At 38.0% G+C, this 20540-nt stretch overlaps 1 protein-coding gene across 1 annotated transcript in view; it reads right to left on the bottom strand.

The window, feature by feature from the left end:
* Positions 1–8031: 8031 nt before the first annotated feature.
* LOC122067295 (probable pectin methylesterase CGR3) overlaps positions 8032–20540 on the bottom strand; it is a 14323-nt gene continuing 1814 nt past the window's right edge. Inside the window, exons 5-7 of the mRNA XM_042631129.1 lie at positions 19877–20251; positions 18717–18772; positions 8032–8564 (exon numbers count right to left, since the gene is read on the bottom strand). Coding sequence (XP_042487063.1) covers positions 8412–8564; positions 18717–18772; positions 19877–20251 — 584 coding nt within the window. The 3' untranslated portion in view covers positions 8032–8411. The remainder of the gene's footprint in view (positions 8565–18716; positions 18773–19876; positions 20252–20540) is intronic.

Raw genomic sequence — 20540 nt, 5'->3', positions numbered from 1 at the left:
GGAAAAAAAAAAAACAACTAATGTTCAAAGTCATACCAAATTAGAGGACACTGGAATTGTGAATTAAATTTAAGTCATAAAAGAATTATGTGTTTCATTAGGTTCATATCAAGTTCATAGTGTTAGGTTTGCTGGAAGCATAACAGAGGAATTTATAAGTAAAAAACAAAGTTTAGATTTCTAAAGGCGATTTGGTATTTCGTTTTGGGAAGGTGTGGAAGCTCCCCAGCTTGATAAACAGATTTGGATGAGGCATGGAAAGAGCTGCTAAAAATGCTATAATCAGCGACCTTCGTCTTCTTGCGTTGAGAAACCCTCGCAACAACCCTAAAAAACCCTCTTTAAATAGAGAGAGAGAGAGAGAGAGAGAGAGAGAGAGAGAGAGAGAGAGAGAGAGAGAGAGAGAGAGAGAGAGAGAGAGAGAGGTGATTTATCATTTTCAATCCCTTTCTATCTTTTTCCTAACAGAGAGAGTGGAGGAGATCGGAGCAAGAGAGAGGGATGATGCCGCATAGCTAGTCGCGACTACGGCTATGGAGGCAGCAGAAGAGTTGGGGAGAGAGAATAGAATGAGAGAGGGGACTGGGGGTAAAAATGTAAAATAAACCGTATATAGTCAAGGATGTTACTGTTTTGGGTATTTTTGTAATACCAATGTTTGTTTTGAATAAATCTGTTGAAGGAAAGATTGAATGGGTAATTTGGTAAACTGAAACCCAATTGTGGGTAATCTAGTAATTTTTCCACATATTTATCTATGTTTCAAATTTTCTTTTTATCAGAAAAAAAAAAAAAAAAAAAAAAGAGTTTCATATTTTGGGAATGCATGCATGATGGAGTTGTTGATGCATGCAACACTTTACGTACCGCCATCCCGTACTTGAGGTATAGTCACATCACAGGCTCACCTACCTTCATGGAAAGTAGATCATCAAGTTTTCATACGAAAAACATTCTCGTTCCATGTGTGTAGATAAGGATCATATGAGAACCTGGTTCGCTCTCACCTCCATGGATAATTCAACATTAAACACTAATTCTGAATCAATGTTAGCAAGGTAAACAACAATTGTCTAACATAGTTGGTGAGCTATGGTCAAAAAGACTCATGCTTATAAGGAGGTCTTGAGTTCAAATTTCTTGGCTGTTATCTACTTCCCCTCCCTATCTATGAAAAAATTTATATATATATATATATATATATAATTATAATGTTAACAAGACAGATATCATCCCACTACATGAATGAAATTTTCCTACTGAAGCCCAATCTCAGCTCATTACATGCGATGGGTTGGGAATGAGCCACGAATGGACGGCAGGAAAATTCTGTCCCCATGCAACCTATATTCATAATTGATGCAACCCAACATTACCTCTTACCTTCTTATGTAAAAGTCTTTGAAATTGGATGCATGTCATCGCATGTCATCGTTTTCATCGCCTTTGGATCCAATAACTCTCTCTCTCTCTCTCTCTCTCTCTCTCTAGATAACAGACGGGAAAAGCTAGGCAGGTTTGTCCATTACGCCATTCAGGGTTCAGACCTCAGTTTAATGATCTCTTTTGTTCTCTCTATCTCCCATTTCCTTTTGGGGGAAAAAATACATACTTTTCTCTTATATAATGTCAAGAGAGAGCGACTTTGGTTTCACCTCATTAACAGAAAATTTACTCTCATATCACTATCAACTTAGCCAAACATGTTAAAATGGAAGTCCCTTGTGAGTGTAGTTTGACATGGAACCTTTTCCATCCAAAAGACGTAAGCTTCAACAATCATCAATTCTTATCCTCTGCCATTCCACTGGTAGCTTTGTGCTTTTTTCCTTATCGTAAAAAAACAAACTTCTGAAGGTTCTTCATTCACACACACAAATAAGAAAAGAAGAGAGATGGAAGAAATTATTCTGATTATCTTCTCATGTGTCCTGGTCAACATCGCAGTTCAAGTTCCAAGTTGACACCAAGATTGTGTTGCGGAAATATATCCTGCATTAATAGGTACGTATGGAATTGAAGTGCGTAATTAAGACAAATACGAGAAAAAATAAGAGGTACAGAGACACAAGATTTACGTGATTCGACATGATTACTTATATCTACAAGACATTCTCACGGAGCTCACTTCACTAATATAGGTAAAAGTTACAACCCACATACCTCACACCCACATGTACATGAAGCCCACTCAACAAGTGAACTCTCTCGCAGTACAACTCTCACTAAATTAGCAAGATATCATTCCATTACACAGATTATATTTTGTTACATATCGTGTGGCTGGAATTTCCTAGTGAGTCTAATCTGAAAACCTGCTATGTATACTAAGCAATTTATTTAGGGCATGAAATAAATATACAAATTGTGATGCCGAATACCCTATTTAAGCTCGAACGGTACAGGAACAATAATATTCAATTTTAGCACGAATGGTTTGTAGGGGACCCCTACCCTCTCTGATCCATTCAACACATGCAATTTTTTTTTTCATCAATACGCCCTGTAATTTGTATTTGAATTCTGTGATGGCTTGGGATTGAACCACGAGTCTTTGAAATTGTATGTCATCGTTTTCATGGCTTTTGGATCCAATAACTCTCTCTCTCTCTCTCTCAAAAGATAAGAGAGGGAAAAGCTTGGCATGGTGATCAGGCTTTGTCCCTTACACCATTCAGGTTCAGAGTTCAGTTTAATTATCTTTTTTGTTCTATCTATCTCCCATTTCCTTTTGGGGAAAAAATACATACATTTCTTGAGAGTGACTTTGGTTTCACCTCATTAATAGAATATTTACTCTCACATCACTATCAGCTTAACCAAACATGTTAAAAATGGAAATCCCTTCTAGGTGTCGTTTGGCATGGAACCTTTTCCATCCAAACGATGTAAGCTTCCACAATCATCAATGCTTATCCTCTGCCATTCCACTGGTATCTTTTTGCTTTTTTCCTTATATTAAATGATCAAACTAACTTCTGGAAGTTCTTCATCCACACACACAAATAAAAAAAGAAGAAAGGGAATTAAGGGATGGAAGAATTTTTTTTTGACTAGAAAAAGGAAATTATTCTGATTATTCTCTTATGTATCCTTCTCAACGTCGCAGTTCAAGACTTCCAAGTTGAAACAAGATTTTGGACCTACTATTAGTACTGTTTTCGTAAATAATGGCCGGCTATGATGGTGGACCTTGGTTCTTTCATGTTGATGACACTGTCAAAGGTGAGGTTTCGAAAGTCTTTTATTTTCTTGTATTGATTGGGTATGCCAATCATTTTTATTTATTTTTATTCTAATATTTGTTTATTAGAAGAAAAGGATCAATTACATACCTATTAAGAGTTTATAAAAGTAGTGCATGTCCTTAATTCTCATTTTTCCTACCATAGCCTTATAGGCAATGAACTTGACCATACTAACCGTATTATCATTAATTTTTACACAAAAATTGGGTTTAAATAAGGAGTTGTCCATCTCAATTCTAAGAGGAATAGTCTTCAAAAATTGTTAGGGTTCATTAAAGGTTCTAGCACCTCTATATCACTCCAAATCATATGCATCTCCCATCAGTTCTTGATTTTTTTCTTCAATCCTGATCAAAATTCCCTGCATTGCCACTTTAATACCCTCTCTTGTCATTACATAGTTAGCAAGTAGAAATAAGCAATCGTTTTGTGAGAATAGAGCGGTTGCCCAACTTGAGAGACATGTTGGAAACAACAGTTATAATCAACACATTGTCAAAAAAATATGGCATTTGAGATCTGAGATCAAATCTGGGTGCGATATCCGTCACTTGTAAGTGATCTGATTCCTCACCATTCTTCTCAGCAATCCAAAACTTCACCTGATTTATTACAAGAAGAGGATTTGGGGATTTTGATCCCATTGTGACTATATTCCTATGCTTCCACAAAAATTAACATGTTATATTCTAATATTATATTAAATCTGATCCTTTCTACCCCCACCCCCTCAAAAAAAATGCTTCTAATAATACTCTGAAAATTAGGTTAATAATATTATTCTTAGATACATTTTTATGAAGAACGTAAGATTCAAAATTCTATTATGTAATTATTTACATACAAGGAGAGGATTCCTCATGCTATCATTGTGGGAAGGAATTTGCAAGTCACACCAATGGATGTCCTAAAAAAGGTATCATCCATATGGAGCCTACAATTTCAGAACAACTGATTAGAGAAAATAACGAAAAAATCATGTGAGAGGAAAATACCGCATTGGCGACATGCCAATTCTTTTCCTTTACCCAAATGAAATTTCTTTAACTATCACAAACTAAATTTGTTATTCTACCAAAATAAAACTAAAATAAATTTTTTAAGTAAATTGTAAAATATGTCCAATATAAATACTTCAAATTAAAAAAAATATATATATATATATATATATATATATGCTATGAAAAACATGAAGGGTGTGAAGGATATTGAGACTAGGATCTCATATAAAACTTATTGAAGATAGGCTCCGAAGACCTCGTCAAAAAGACACACTATGTATTTTGTATGTTCAACAAAGATTAAATCTTGTTGACTTAAATGGCCCAAAAATCTGCCACATGACATATTAGATGGGGTCCAAATTTTATGGATAGATAGAACCCTAGCTTCCCATTCCCTAGTTTATATCCTAAGTATAAGTTGAACTCTTGAGTTTGTCAAGCAGCACAATTTATGAGATACATGCCAACAAAGGAAGAATATTATTGATTTAGGCTATAAAATCTGACGGGTGTCTAATCTAGGCAATATCCTCTATCAAACAGTCAAAAGTGCTACATTTTCTGTCCACATATATTACAAGAGTGGACTATTTGTGAAACCTTTCCAAAAAACGAGCTGTTAAAAGCAAATTTGCCCTAAATATATCTGTTGGAAGATATGCGAACATAGGGATTTTGGAATATTCAAATGAGCTAACATAAAAGCATCATACGGTATATAAGAGGATCAGCCACGTGTCAAGTTTATGGTCAATTCAACTTATATAGCCCATCTAGAGATAAAACTTGGGCTGGAGTAGCCCAAGGCTTGATCATGCTTGTCAGCCTAGCCCTGAAATTGATCCAATTTTCTAGCCCGTTCTAAGCCCAAAAGATTTTGAGGACAAGCTGGATTGTCCTCTACTTACCCCAAGCTTGCTCTACCATAATAAATCATCCACATTTCATGTACATAAATATGACATTTCTATGTATACATATACAACTATGACATATAGACATAGTAAGTATAAGCAGGAGATATACAAGTTGGCATCGCCTACACCAAGCCAATGGTGCTGCACGGTGCGTATATAGACCCACAAAATCAAGAGTAGAAAGAGTGTGAAAGAAATTTCCCTAAGGCAACGGTGATTTGGAATCCATTCACCGAGCATATCTTAGATGCATGCGAAGGTATTGGGGGTATTTTGGAAAGGTTTTAAAATCCTATAGAGATTTGTGAAGCCTAAGATAGAGTGGTGAACCTCACCGTCCGGTGAAGGAAATTAAACTTCTCCCTATACCTACAACAACAACAACAACAACAATCATAACTTTATCCCAATTAAATGGGGTCGGGTACATGGATCCCATATGAAAATAAGGGGGGAAGGGGGGAAGGGGGGAGGGGGGAGGGGGGAGGGGGGGGGAGCGCAAAAGAGAGGTTAAAATAAGCTAAATGGAGATAAGATGAGGTAAAATAGTGGTCAAAGACGCATCATGAGAATATCCCCTATATGGGGTCAGCAACACGGGTCTTAGTCCTCTACAAAACTCTATCTGTAGTTATACTAGAATCGAGCACTAACATATGCATATCTTTTCGTATCACTTCATCAATAGTCATATTAAGCCTGCCTCTACCCCTTCTGACTTTCTCTAATCGAATCCGATCACTCTTCCGTTAAAAACTTCTCCCTATATCTATATCCTACAAATTATAATAAATAAATAGAATATTTTAAAATATGTAAACATCATATCATATTTTTAATGTGCCAACTTATGTAACATTGGCCCATATGTATTAATAGCACAGTTGAGTGCCATATTTAATACATATCAGCTTACGCATCATATCACATTTTTAATGTGCCAACTTATGTAATATTGGCCCATATGTATTAATTGCAGAAGTTGAGTGCCGTATTTAATACATATCAGCTTTCATGAGCCACAGCACAAGCCTGGCCGGGGGATTGTAAAGTACTAGTTAGCCAGCCTATAAACTCAAATACTGAAGGATGGGCTGGGCCTAGCACTGCCCAGCCTGAGCATAACCCTACTTACATCCTGAAACTTACCTTGATTGGACTCCAATATTGTATTTTCAGCTATTCAATAATTCAAGTCTTTTCGCGGGAGTATATTAGGAGAAAAAATAATCTTCATTTTAAAACTCCCCCCCCCCCCCACCATGACCTAAAGGAGTTGTAAAACCATTATTATGACATGTTATGAACTCTTCTAGTCTCACTTGAAACTTGGAAAATTTAAAGCTCCAACCATAGTTTTAAATTTTGATATTGGCATCCCTATTAATCTTGATTTCGATCATGTTGGAAGGTTTTGCCGTCACTTTTGATGGAAAAACTTGAATTTTAGACAAAATTACTCTTATTAAAAACCATCCATTGAAATGGGATCGGCACTGGATGGTTGAACTGAGGAGGTAGGCCTTATAGTAAACTTTTAGGGTTACAAAAGAGGGCAAAATGGTATCAATGGTATCTAGAGGGGGAAGCCGTCCCACCCATAAGGGTCTGGTGGCACGGCCACGTGGCAGGCCCAGAATGCTAGAAACCTTATACTTCACAGGTTTAAACTCCAAAATTAGGTTGGTGATATCTCCAATGCAGTAGTCTAATTTTATAAATTAGAAAGGTATTTCCGAATACTATCCAATGATGTACAAATCAAACGTAAATTCTGCCAAAAACACAACCAAAATGTGCTCAAAGCATAAGGAACCCAAAATGGAATAATGGCCAAATGGCGACATATTCCCAAGAAAAGCTAAATCCGGGCTTAAAATGATAAAATTAAACCTATCCTAAAAGGTTTGGACAATTCCGGAAGGGTCAGGGCACCAAAGTCATCACACTAGGGGCAAATTGATTATTTTTCGCCTCCCAATCTCTTAACAGTTACAGATTCAATTCATCATTGTCATGATAATTTTGTCAATTGTTGTTACATCTGAGGCTGAGTTAAATACTACCCGAGCGTTGCTCTCAAGGGTGCAAGCAGTGAACATTCAACGACTGGGAGGGTCTGGTTATGCACCTCAGCCGTTGAATGCTCATTGCATTTTACTGCCTCAATGCAAACGATTTTGACACCATTTTTATTGCACACTTTAAAGGGTGTATCAAAAGTGCAAAAAACTCCGGCCACTGCAGGGTCTGGGAAGGAGTGGGAAGGGGAAGATATAAGCAGCCTTACCCCAAGAGATACAGTTTCCTAATTCAAGCCGCAATGGAGCAAACCTAGATTGAAGTAATCCAAAACATTACTTCGCCATTGGAAGAACCTACAAATGCCCTTCTCTTGCGAAATCACCATTGTGTTAATACAACCAAAAATAATGCATTTGATTGCCACCTAGAATTGCTCCTCAGGTGATGCTCCTTTTTCCTTCTTTTTCATTTTTCCTCTTCCTCCCAAAACAGATGTGATTCTTCTAACTGAACTGATTTGTATACATACTGATTTGTAACTAGAGGAGCACAGATAAGGTCATCTGAGGATGAACCTGGTCAGCCCGTTTCTGGTGAAGACCACATGTACCAGTATATCATGGCAAAACCATTTCTTGCCAATTAAGAAACCAATCACGGCATAGAAATTAATGCAAAATTTACCACTTTCTACATTGAAAATGACTAGCAAATTTGACACTTTATTTGTGTTTTTAGAGGCTTCCAAGTTAATCCAGGTCTAGAGTTTTCCAACAATGCTGTCAAATTGAAAAAGAGGCTGTAAGGAGACACCTCTGATAAAATAAAATAAAAAAGTAAGCAGCTAATTTTGATTGACATTGTATTTCTTGGTAAAGTGGTGACTTGTCTTGGAAAGATTAAAACACAGAAAATTTGACCCAAAAAAAAAAAACTGTCCAGTGTCCTAGCAGTTACAACAAAGTGCAGAACATAAAACCTAAGCCTCCAAAAAATACATCTAATGGGTTACAATTCATGCAACCCACCCTGGTTAAAATTATAATCAATAAATATCTACTAATTATTGGAACACAACATAACAACAAATGATCAGAACTGATCAGATCCATCAAACTTAATTCACCCATTAGGAATATATATTTCAGATGAGAGTCGAAGACACTCTCGCCTTAATTGTGCTGAGAATCTCCATGAACATCCAAGACATCATGCTCTCAATGGTATGCGTTGAGATGGAAAACTTGACAGCTTGGCTTGTATGATCTCTTGGCTGCACCCTGCTCAAATTTCTTGGTGGCCGCTTCATTTTCTTCCAAGCCTGTTTGAACAAAATACCGTATCCACCAAGAAGAGCTCCGAAACTTGGCCTTCACAAATAAAACATTGTAGGATGTCATTCCCATAATCAAACTCTTGCATATTGCAGCAACTAACAGCTGTTTAATGACATGCCACCAGGAGGAAAAGAATAAAAAAGAAATAGCTATATATACAGCATTTAGTATTCAAGTCCGCAGATGGAAGTTGCTCGTACATGTAAATTAAGAGTAGAGCACCAAAACCCAATGAAAACTGAAAAACTTACCCACCCAATTCAGCCTTAGGGTCTACCAACGGAAATTGTTCATTCGAGTACTAACTTTCATTTTGCCTAAAAGCCTGTAAAAATGTAGTAATATCTTGGCTGAGCGTGCAGATGGAACTGAATCATATACTAAACCACAACCTTTGATTCCCTGACATGATAAGACATGCCCAAAAGAAAGGATGGCAACAACCTTGTCCCAAGATTGATCTTTCCCTTAGCAAACCCAACCCCAACCTGCCACACCCCATGACACATGTAAAGGAGTACTTGTTTCTACAATGTAACCGGGGCCGGGGCCTGGGGTTCTTCTGCACAACCAACTAGGCCCCAACTCATCGAGGGTAATTTCTATGCACGAAAAGGCGCCTCCCCTCCCAAAAAAAAAAAAAAAAATAGAGAAAAAAGAAAAGGAACCCAAATGTCACACATAAGTTATTACAAAAGAACAAAATGCAGATAAGCGTAAGACAAAAGACAGTACAAAACCCAATGCTGGGAAGATTGTTCCTGCCAATAAATGTTAAGAAACATTATAATTCTCTATCTGCCTAACAAACCATCAGCGCTCCAACCTTCCTAAAAAAGCAATCTATGTCTGACACTTCTCAACCACTAAAGCTCCTGCAGAACGTGGAAGCTTTCATATTATGTAATGATCTTTCCTCTTGAAAAGGGACATGACTGGGAACCTTAAATCGGAACCAGAATCCATCAAAGAGAAGTAAAATCATGAAAATCATGACACATGAACCTGGAAAGCCATATATTATTTGCCAAACACCACCCTGTGAAGAAGTGGCTAAAAGCCTAAACACCACCACCTGAAGACCTAAAAAAGGGGTTGACTCCATATTTAGGCTCTCTCTGGTATGATTTCGATTTCAAAATTTCATTGATTTCTTGAAGAAAGTCAACAAATATATTTTCTGTCAAAATTTTGAATTGTTTGGTGGCATCAAGTGAAAATTTTTCAAGAATAAGAATTTCATCTGGTAATTTAGTTTTTGGGAATAGGTCCCATCTGTTCTTATTTCACAGTCAACAAAAGGGGGCGGGCTGGGGTTGCAGAGAAGAAGGGGGCAGGGCAGATAGTGAAGTCAGATACTCCATATTTAGCATACACAGGCCTGTGATTGTCCACCATGCAACCACTCAGTGGCTAGGTCTACCAGACAACCACACCCACCCTGCAAGCACACATTCCACAGCACTCCAAGACACATTAATATACACAATACACAAGATGTATGTGGTTCGGCCAATTGCGTATATCCATGAAGCAATACCCTACCTGGGTTTCGTATTTTGCTCAATACTCAACTAGCATGTGACTAAAGTTATAGTCCAAGTGCTATGACACTTGCTTCAACCTGAGATAGCACTCAGGCAAGGGTTTCACCCCCAATCCAGACAAGTTTCAACTTGACTGGTTACAATGCATATGATAAATAGAGATACAAATCCCACCCATCCACCCCCTAACAATACCTTACGTGTTTCTACTAATACAACCTAAATTTAGTACATAAAAGGAATTGATTAGAGTGATCTTACTGATAATCATCCTGAGTGGCTTCACAGTGATTCCCAGTCAACAACTGGAATCTTCAACTGTCCCCAGGAGTAGGAGAAACTAGAATCTTCAAGTACACGGGTAGATGGTCCCCTCTTTGTCTTCTTCCTCTCCTTTTCACACACAACCCCTTCTTGCTTTCAGTACACCTCAACCACCATTGTAGTTCCTTCAATGCAGCCTTCAATATATCCCTCAAATTTGGTGGATTTGTATCTCAAGCATTCAATGCATCAAAGCAAGCCAACAAGATGTTCTTCACAAATCCAGGCTGAAGGTCACACACGCTCTCTCTGGTTGTGCAGAGCTTAAAAATGTGAAAAACTGCTTTGAACCAACCAAATCCAAGCTCAAATGAGTAAGATATTCAAATTTCAAATCCAGTCTGTCAAACAGCTTGAAATGGAATCTCGGGGAGAGTGCACGTGCCCCCCGCAATGCACAAAATCACAGACACACCATATCCATCCGATCAGAATCACTTCTGAAAGCGTTAAATCTATACCGCGATATCTGACATGCTGTCAGTGCATTACACACTCCATTGTAGCCATTCGATTGATATTGTGTTGACGCGTGGCGTTATTGCGTCAATTCATTGACAAACGACATTTCGCCATTCTATTGGTCGGCCAATACGAGGTGGATCTCCGCCATTCGATGATGACCAGCATGAGGGAAAAAGGTGTGGCCGTAGGATCTAGATCATCATCAGGCCTCATATGTGCATCTAATAAAAAGGCGCCATACAGAATCTTTGATTGTCTATACGTGAACGAGCAATATACAGGTATTCTTTGCCCTAGTGTAGCGTTGCCCACAGACACACCCTACACCGCACCAATGACCGATGGGGCGATAGAACCTATTATGCCCAAGTTCGCGCACCACCGCAAGCCTCAATCCATGCCTTCGATTTTGGATCCAATGACATGGCTTCATCTAGGCCACTAAAAAAAGGATCCTGTGTATGGTATACACTTCTCAATGCTCCTTGGCGCGTAGAGAGTCCAAAATGGAATCTTCTCTATATCTCCTTCGTTTTACGGAATTTTTTAGTGCATTTTTCACCACCATACTTGTGGAGGAACGGTGCATACCAGGACACATATACAAAAAAATTCTGGCAGAAGCTTGTTCAAAACCTCAAAAACCCTCTTAACTTGCTTCTTTTTGGCGTGATATTACGGAAATTGTTGTAACTCTCTAGTCTTGTATCGAAACGACATGATTCCAGCGGTGAGGATCAATGACTCAAAGAGGTATCTTTCTCCAGCTTTCACCTCCTCCTAAAAATGCCAAATGGATTACCCAAAATGCCCCCAAACATGATGCCAATGCATGAACCTATAATGTCTTCATTTTTCTGTACAAGCCCCTCACCCGTTGCTTACACCTTGACTAAAACTTCGCACCAACAGCATATGAGATGCCCTAAGCTGCCACATAGGTCCGGATACCTCAGTACCCCTACCAAATTTTCAAATGACCAAAATACCCCTATGTACATGCCACTTCACTTTAAGAAGACTTCCAACACTTCACTAGCTGCTATGGGACTTACCCGACATCTTCAAGCACATGCTGTTGCCAACCATGACAACACACAGACTACCTCACAAACTACCAAATGACCACAAACTCAGTTTTTTTATTCACGATATCTGTCGAAATAGTTTTCAATTTCACATAAGGTGCAAAAAACATACCAAATACCTCCCAAAATTGAAAACAACTCCTAAAATAATTCTCGAAATCATGCCAAAGAGAACCTTAACGCTCTCAGTGCCAAATCACCATTGTGATTTTCCAAGCAAATGCCTATATAACATCACTCAACCTATATCTCCATGAATAGAAAATCTTCAAACATGAGGCCTACAACAATAAAAAATCTTCAAACAGTTTGTACAGCAATGCCAGCATCTGGTGAAATGATAACACAAAATTCATAGAGCTGATCACAATTATTCGGGATAAGAGTCGGTTGAGTTGAGCTCGATGCCAGCATCTTAATCTTAAATAGATATAAATGTAATGAGGACTTCCAAGGTGGCTCTTACCAAATGGATTCAATCATGCAACCAGCAAACAAGAATAAAGACATCTTCCCATGAGGCCAACTTGGGTGAAACCACTGGATCCCAAATGCCATGATAAGACAAATAACACTATTTTCTTTCAGTCTCTTTTTCTTTTGTTTCTCCCCTCCTCCCACTTTTTTAGTGTTCCCTTCTTTTCTTGGAATGATTTGCCCCCACCCTAGTTTTATTGTATTCCACTAAATGGTTGTTTTGTCCCCTCCCCTTGGTTCTTCATTTGTTTGGGCCTTGGCCTTTGGTTAGCCTAGTGGCTTGGCTTTGTATTTTCCTTTTTCTTTTCTTTAATATATTTTCATTCACCCGAAAATTTAAAAAAAAACACTGTTTTCTTTCAAGTTTTCCTTGATAAACAAGAGTATGTTGTAAAAACTTACCAAGCATATGAATTTTATATTTTTAAGTGATCCCACACCCCCCCGGGCCCACACACACACACGCACCACCCTCCACCCCCAAAAACATTAGGAGAAAAACGAAGATAAGGAAAAAAGACTGACACATTACTTCACCCCTATTCACAAACCAAAAAACTGAAAAGCTCCTGCCCACCCAGTTTTCTAAGCTTATAAGGAAATTCTATCAGTCTGTGGGGCCCATTTGGATTCTCCTGCACAGATACAATTATAAAAACTCCAGATTTCTTGGTCATTCCAGAATGTTAAGTTTGTCTTGAATTCTTGACCCGTTTTGAAGATTGACCCGATCCGACATATTTTGGTGGCGACCCGAATGGGAATTTTTCTGAGATCTGTGATAGAAGCAGAGGGGTTGGGCCGATAGGCCCAAGCCCGGAGCCCATCACTGATCTCGTATGGGGGTGTGGGGGCGGTATGGTTCGACCGCGACCCGATGGGTCGACCCCCAATTTTGGAGTATATATAATGTATTATTGCTTGTTGAGAAAGTCATTGTATTCCAGGGTTTTCACGTAGATAGAGTTTCAGGACGAGTTTTTCCTTGCCGCTGCTAGGGTGTAATTTCTCTTCAGCATAGTGAATCATCTTCTTCTTCGCCCGATGACGTAGCACATCACCCTGGTGTGTGAACCTCGTTAAATCTGTGTCGTACGAATCTATTGTCTCTTTATTATTCGTGTTTCTTGGTGTTTGATCTAACACAGAATCTTATCTCCAGCAAGATGTGGGCCCAGTTTAGAAGATTTATAAAGCTTGCGGTTCCTGAAAACCAGGAATCTTATCACCAAGATTTCTATCGAAGGGATTCTTATTTGGGTTGTTATTATTTGTTTATGTAATGTTTTAGTAGCTCACACAGGGTGGGACATGTCCAGTCATGATCGAAGTCTGTTTATTTTATTTTAATAAGTTTCCTAGTCAGCACATGACTTTGTATTGTATCCTACGATTGGGAAATTTAGATAGACTTTATTTTTTATTTTTTTATTTTTTTTATTTACTTTTTAATTCCAAGATAGATTCAAGTTCTATTTCAATTTTAGAGTTAAGTTAGGAGTATTTGGAGTTTTAAAAATACAAGCTTGTAACTGAGATTGATAAAAAATTATTTGAGAGTCGAATTTGTAGTGCCTGTGTGGCCTGGTTTGTGCAACTTCTTCCCTATTATTCTTCTCCTCCTCCTCTAATCTGTTCCAGCAGTACTAGCAGTACCCTCACTTGGTTTTGACATCTCCTCTCTCTGATGTAGATCGAGCTATCAAAAAGAGGATTAAAAGCTGACCCAATTTTGGTGCAATTCTAATTCTCTACTTCAGCCATCAAACTGGACCAAGAATGGATTAATATGTGTAATTTTGAGTGTCCAATGGGTTGTATGGGCTATGGGCTTTAAATTTTCTGATGTAGATCCCCATCATGGGATTCACTATCGTAGGAGGAAGAAGAAGAGCAGCTTTGGAGCTACCGTCAGCCCTTTGAAGAGCAGAGCAACTACGCCCAGCTTTAGTTTCCTATTTTTAGTTTCCTATTTTAGTAGTACGGTTGTTTTTTTTAGGAAGTCTTATTAGCGCCATTTTGTTTCCTAATTAGAAGATAGGAGAAGTTTCTATTTCCATTAGTTGCTATTTTGAATTAGCTTCTATTTTCATTGGTTTCTATTTTGTGTCAAGCTTCTATTTTGTAATTTCAGACCTCTACATAAGGAAGGTCTGCTGTAGACACAAACACTATTGAAAAAATGAAGATTTGCTGCGGTTTTGCTTGCTCCCTCTCCTGAGAAAGGAAGACAACAGCTGGGATAGCTGTGGGTGAGATACCCACGCTGAGATAGCCTCCCACCCATATCTATCGTGTCGGACATCTTCTTTTCTTCTTCTTTTCTGTTCTCTGTTATTGCTTGCTGTGAGAAGAGAGTGAGTGAATCAAATCAAGTTTATTTGAAGACATCAAGCCTGGACCGAAGCATGTAGAATCCCAGTTCAAATCCTCCAAGTCGATCATAGATTGGTGGGGTCCAGCAATTCCAAAGAACCTTTGGAGGGTTTGAAGATCATCTCAAAGGAGGCCTACGACTAGGGTTTCAGCCCCTGTTTCTCAGTCAGGAGCCAACCCTGTTCTAGCCGAGACCCCATTTTGCCTGGGATTGATTTTCTACTGATTGATCTGTTGCTGGTTTATTTTTCCTGCCACTGCAAGTGTTTGTTTGGGATTAAATCTGGTACTTGTGAGAAAGATGTGATCTTCTAATTTCTGGGTCTTATTTCCTTTGATCCTTTTACTATTTCTGATTTCTGTTAAGACAAGTAGAGAGGTCAGATTTGAAATTGGTTTGAGCTTAACATAGTGGAAGTTGTTTACCTAGTGTCTCCCACTTCTACATTATTTTCGGTTTTATTTTTGTAATGGATCAATTCTATAAGCCAAAATATTGGGGATTTAAGTCCTATACAGGATTAAGTAGTTATTTGAGTTTCCTTTTCATTAAGAATATTAGGTTTTTATATTTTGAGTATTCTAGAAGTTTAGTTATGTCCTTTATTTCATTCTTAGTGAAAGAATGAGCAAGTTATTACTTTTAAAGTAGTTTGTAATGTAGAAGTAGGTTACGCTAAGTAACCAAACTTCCAATATGTAACCTCAAACCAATTTCAGACCTGACCTCTTCAATTAGCTCAACAGAAATCAGAAGCAGGGATAGAAATCAAGGGAAATAAGAACCCATAAATTAGGAGATCAACCTGTCCAGAAGTAACCAGAAATAAGGCCAAAACACTCCTTATAGTATCAGGAAATAGTTCAGCGGCAACACTCCAACAACAGCTAGCAATCCCAGGCAAAGCGGGGTTTCGGCCAAAAGCAGGGAGAAATCATGCAGTTGGAGTTTGACATCCCAACAGGGGCTGAAACTCTGGTCAAGTGGTCTCCTTGGTGTGGTCCTTGATCCCTCCAAAGGGTCTTCAAAAGTGATGAACAGAAGCTGAGAAACAGGCCTGGTCGATCCTCCTCAAAACCCAAACCTCTGAGAAGTCGATGGCTGATATGTCTGTTCCTTGCTCTGCAACTATGGATGTTGTGCCTTCAATCGATGCTTCAAACACTCACAAACCTCTCTCTCTCACAGCAAACAATAACAGATAACATAAAAGAAAAAAAGATGTAAGTGAAGATAGATGTGGGTGGGAACGGCTATCTCAACCTGGGTATCTCACCCACAGCTATCCCAACTGTTGTCTTCCTTTCTCAGGAGATGAAACAAGCAAAAACTGCAGCAACTTCATTAATTCAATCGTCCCTTGTGTCTACAACAGATCCTCTGATGCAGTACCAACAAGGGTTTACACAAGGAGAACCAAGACCAAGGTCGACCCAAGTGGTTGACTGCGTCAACCCAGATCTAGTCCAAGTCAGCCCCCGATTTGGGCTGCTGATGGGGTTACTAATTAGTTATTTAGTTTCTATTTTGAAGTCCTAAATTAGTTTCTAATTTCAAGTCATTGTTAGTTTCTAATTTCTGTCAAGACTAGTTTCTATTTTTTATTAGATTCCAATTTCCAATTTGTAATAACTTCTTGTAATCAGTTTTTAGTAACTCATATTTAATAACTCTGAGTTACTATTATTTGTAAACCCTCCCCATCATTATAAATAAAGAAGAGGGCTCTTTTATGAGTCACGATTTTGACAATAAAGAAAAAAACTTCATGTGCTGCCGCTGGGTGAATTCCATGACTGTTCCTTGTGTTTGATCGAGGAAGAAGGGTTTGGTGTCTGATCCAAACGACTCCTTGCGGCGTGAAGTCCAGGTACCCCGTTATCTAGTGTGTTTTCTTTACTTTCTTCACATCTTTAAGGCTTACTAAGACTGCAGAATACCAGGTACATTTTTTATATCTCTGCCCAGAATTTTCTGCAAAACAGAGCCCTCGGCCTCTACTGGAAAGATCAGTTCTGAAGGTCTGATCAGCCTAGTCTTTTGGTCGAAGGATCCCCTCTGTCCAAATAAGGATCGACCCTGCTATTGGCTGATTCTGATCAGCCATCTCAGAGATATTCAAAATCTCCGGATTTTTGTCTTGTAGTGCTTCTATCAAAAATTTTAACAGAATCGATATTCTGAACTGTTCATTATGTTCTGTTGTTTTCTGCTACTGTTTTTGGACTGCTGCCTTATTAATACTCCTAGATGTTAGTTCTTTGGATCTACTGAAATCTGGGATAGATAGTGTTGAACACTGTGATCGATATTTGCTGATATTCTTAAATCTGTTTTCTGATTTTGTATTGCTGGAATATAAATCTGCCGTGGATTATTGTGGATATTATTTGGTTGTTCTTGGGTTCAAAAGTTCCTGCAGATTGAGACTTGGTTAGACCTCTACCCTAGTCAACATTATCCTCTTTATATAGAGGTCTGAAATTACAAAATAGAAGCTTGACACAAAATAGAAACTAAATAAAATAGAAGCTAAACAAAATAGCAACTAACTCAAATTAGAAACTAATGCAAAATGGAAACTACCTCTATCTCTAATTAGGAAACACAATAGCAGCTAATAGGATTTCCTAAGAACATAATTATACTAATAAATTAGGAAACTAAAATAATAACATAAGGTTGGCGGTAGTTGCACTTCATGGGCTGGGCGGTGGCTTTAAGGCTGCTGCTTCTTTTTCCTCCTTCGATAATGGATCCCATGATGGGGATCTACATCAGTTTGTCTTAAGTCAATTAGGTTCTATTTTCTATCTGTTTCCTATTTGGTTACTTTCTATGTAAATGAGTCCTAGCCTCCACTATAAATAGAGGCCTTGTATTGCAGAGAATTACAGTTGATTAATGATATTTTGTGAGCGTTGCTTGCTGGTTTGTTCCTGAGAAATGATGTTCAACAGCTGAGATAGTTGTGAGTGGGAAGCCCAAGACTGAGAGAGTCCACTCCACCCACATCTATCCATTCTCTATGTCTTTTCTCTACTTTCTACACTTATTCTTCTTCTATTTATCCATTATTATTGTGAGAACAAAGTCCCGACCGTTGCTGAACAGAAGGGCACACATCGAAGCTACCAATTCCAGTTATAGAGTTTTCCAGCGAATAAATTTCAAGTGCGTATCTCCCAAACCAGATCTCTGATTGCTGCAGTACTATAGGGTTTCGTTTACTACCCTAGGAGGGAGAATCGACCAGAATTTGAGGATCATCCGACACTTCTACCCTAGTTCTTGAAGAAACACCAAAAGTTTCATTTTTCTTGTAACCAACATAAGTCTCAATCCAGCTGGCAGAATTTGTCAATCTTTTGAAGGTTTGTTTCCTCATATAGGATCTCCATTCCATCCAAATTTCAGCCTCAATGGAGCACTATTTGGTGAGATACAGTTTATGCAAGTTTCAACCTAAATCTAAGTCTATTTTCAGATCTGTTCTTACTGTTGAATCTGATCTATTATAAGTCTTATTTGAGTTTTATGACCCTACTGGGACAGATTACCCTCTGGTAATTCACTATCCTCTTTTCTTCTAACGTTACTATTCCCTTTACAGTTCATGGACTGTTCACGGTCCCAGAACAACCTCTTATCTTCTCTTTCTTCTTCTATTCTCCCTCTTACGCCCACCATAGTCCTCCTTTTGATCTGCATCATAAGTCCTAAGCAATAACACTGCTTTTGAAAAACAGGGAATTGAACAATCTGGAGGTGAAGGATATAGCATTCCATGGTCCATTAACTAGTAAATGGTATTTTACATCAATAACAAATATATCCAACAATGAAGTAAGCAGACAATGATGAAATCACAAATAAAAATCTAAAAAAACAGCATTTAGAAACTTACAGGCCTTCCAAACTTGGATAGCTCGGCAACTTTGACTCTCTGCTGACCTGGATAGCCTACATATGACATGGACGAGAAACAATACACGGAAACATTGATCATATTTCAATGTAAAATAAGGAGCCATTGCAACATATCAGGCAACGTAGTTGATGGATTATCCAATATTTTTCTGATGGTTAGGCCCCAAGGAGAGTTGAACTCATGACCTCTTATTCATCCAGAAAAAAACTCATGACCTCTTATTCATCCAGAAAAAAAGTCATGACCTCTTAATTTTGAGGTGCTGGTAATTACCAACTGAGCAACCCCTCTTGGGTCAAAATTATGTTTTGTGATAGGAATAATTTTTCCCCTTCAACCACTTTTCCCAGCTTGTTTGGATTTGAACCATTCAATCTCACACCCATGCAAATGGGCTGTAAAATAAAATACAATAAAATAAAATAAAATAAAATAAACGAATAAATTATGAAATCATGACTCATGTGCATAAAATCAATTGGAACTTGAAATTTCCTGGAAAACTAACATAGGCCAAAGACCTTTCTTTTATTCTTTTAAGTTATTTATAGCTCTGAATCCACAAGGATGAGGGCTCGCACCATGTCGATGGCTGGCATGGAAAATCTAAAATGCACATCCATTGAGATCAGACCATCAATAAAAGCATTTTTCAGAACATTTCTCCTCGACATACCATCCAAAAATAAAGTAGGAACATATGCAAACAATAACTAAGAGCAACTAGAAAATTTTTATTATGTATCTGCAATTACAGAGTACAATTTGACTTTTCCTAAAAAAAAATATTTCACCATACACGTCATCACCCCTAGGCCCTAATCATGATTATGATGAAGAGGAAAAGTACGAAAGTAATTTTAGAGAGAGTTTTCAAACTCCACATGTCAATACAAAGATTTAATATATGCAACAGATTTATTCATCCCTAGCATCTAGAATTTGATCCTTCATTGATCAGACTAAAATATCAGTTGGTCATCCCCTTTAGACACATTTACCAAGAGGCCAATGAAGTAGCAAATCAACAGACGATTGCAACAAAATATTTTGCAAGGCTTATTTGGAGGAATTACTTACTAGCTGGTAAAAACTCTTACAAGAGAGGATAGATTTTAAAATGTCAATGAAATTACCGGTAAATATAACAAGACCATCCATGGATACCCTTGCCAATTCTGGAAGTGTCCTGTTGAGGTATTTTGGAGACAAGTAATCCAAAGCATCTGACACAATAACCAGTGAGAAGGACTTTGCCTTGTAAGGGAGAGGAAACTTGATATCGGCCACACGCACAATGCCCTTGCGCACAAGACTCTTGCAGGTAGAATCAGCATCTTCTATGTCATATGGTTCCACACCCCAGGCTTCAGTATCCTCTTCTTTTATCAATTTAGAGACCACTGAACAAGTTTCAGGGCCTACATGCAAAACTTTACGCATGGCTTCACCATATGCTTTCTTCAGAAAAGGTAAGGCTCGCTGAACTTCTGACGTGGATGAAATATCACCTGCAAACAAGGACATAAATTGAGATCAACAAATTGGTGATAGATGGCTCCATCTGAACACATTAGGAAACCAGCTTACATTATATTGATTATCAAATATTCTTTCTAAATCACTTATTGTTGCCTCATTCATGCACATGTGGAATTAACCACCTTTTTTTTTTTTTTTTGGTTAAGCAATATTTCAAAAATAAAGATTATTAATAGTTCAAACAAAAGATCCACCAATTTTGAAATTATTTATAATATTATCATCATATTGTAAACAGAAAGTAAGTCATCAAAAAAC

This window comes from Macadamia integrifolia, chromosome 2 (assembly GCF_013358625.1).
Source record: "Macadamia integrifolia cultivar HAES 741 chromosome 2, SCU_Mint_v3, whole genome shotgun sequence".
Lineage (NCBI taxonomy): Eukaryota > Viridiplantae > Streptophyta > Magnoliopsida > Proteales > Proteaceae > Macadamia > Macadamia integrifolia.
Note: the sequence above shows the minus strand (reverse complement) of the source record. Positions and strands in the feature narration are given on the sequence as shown.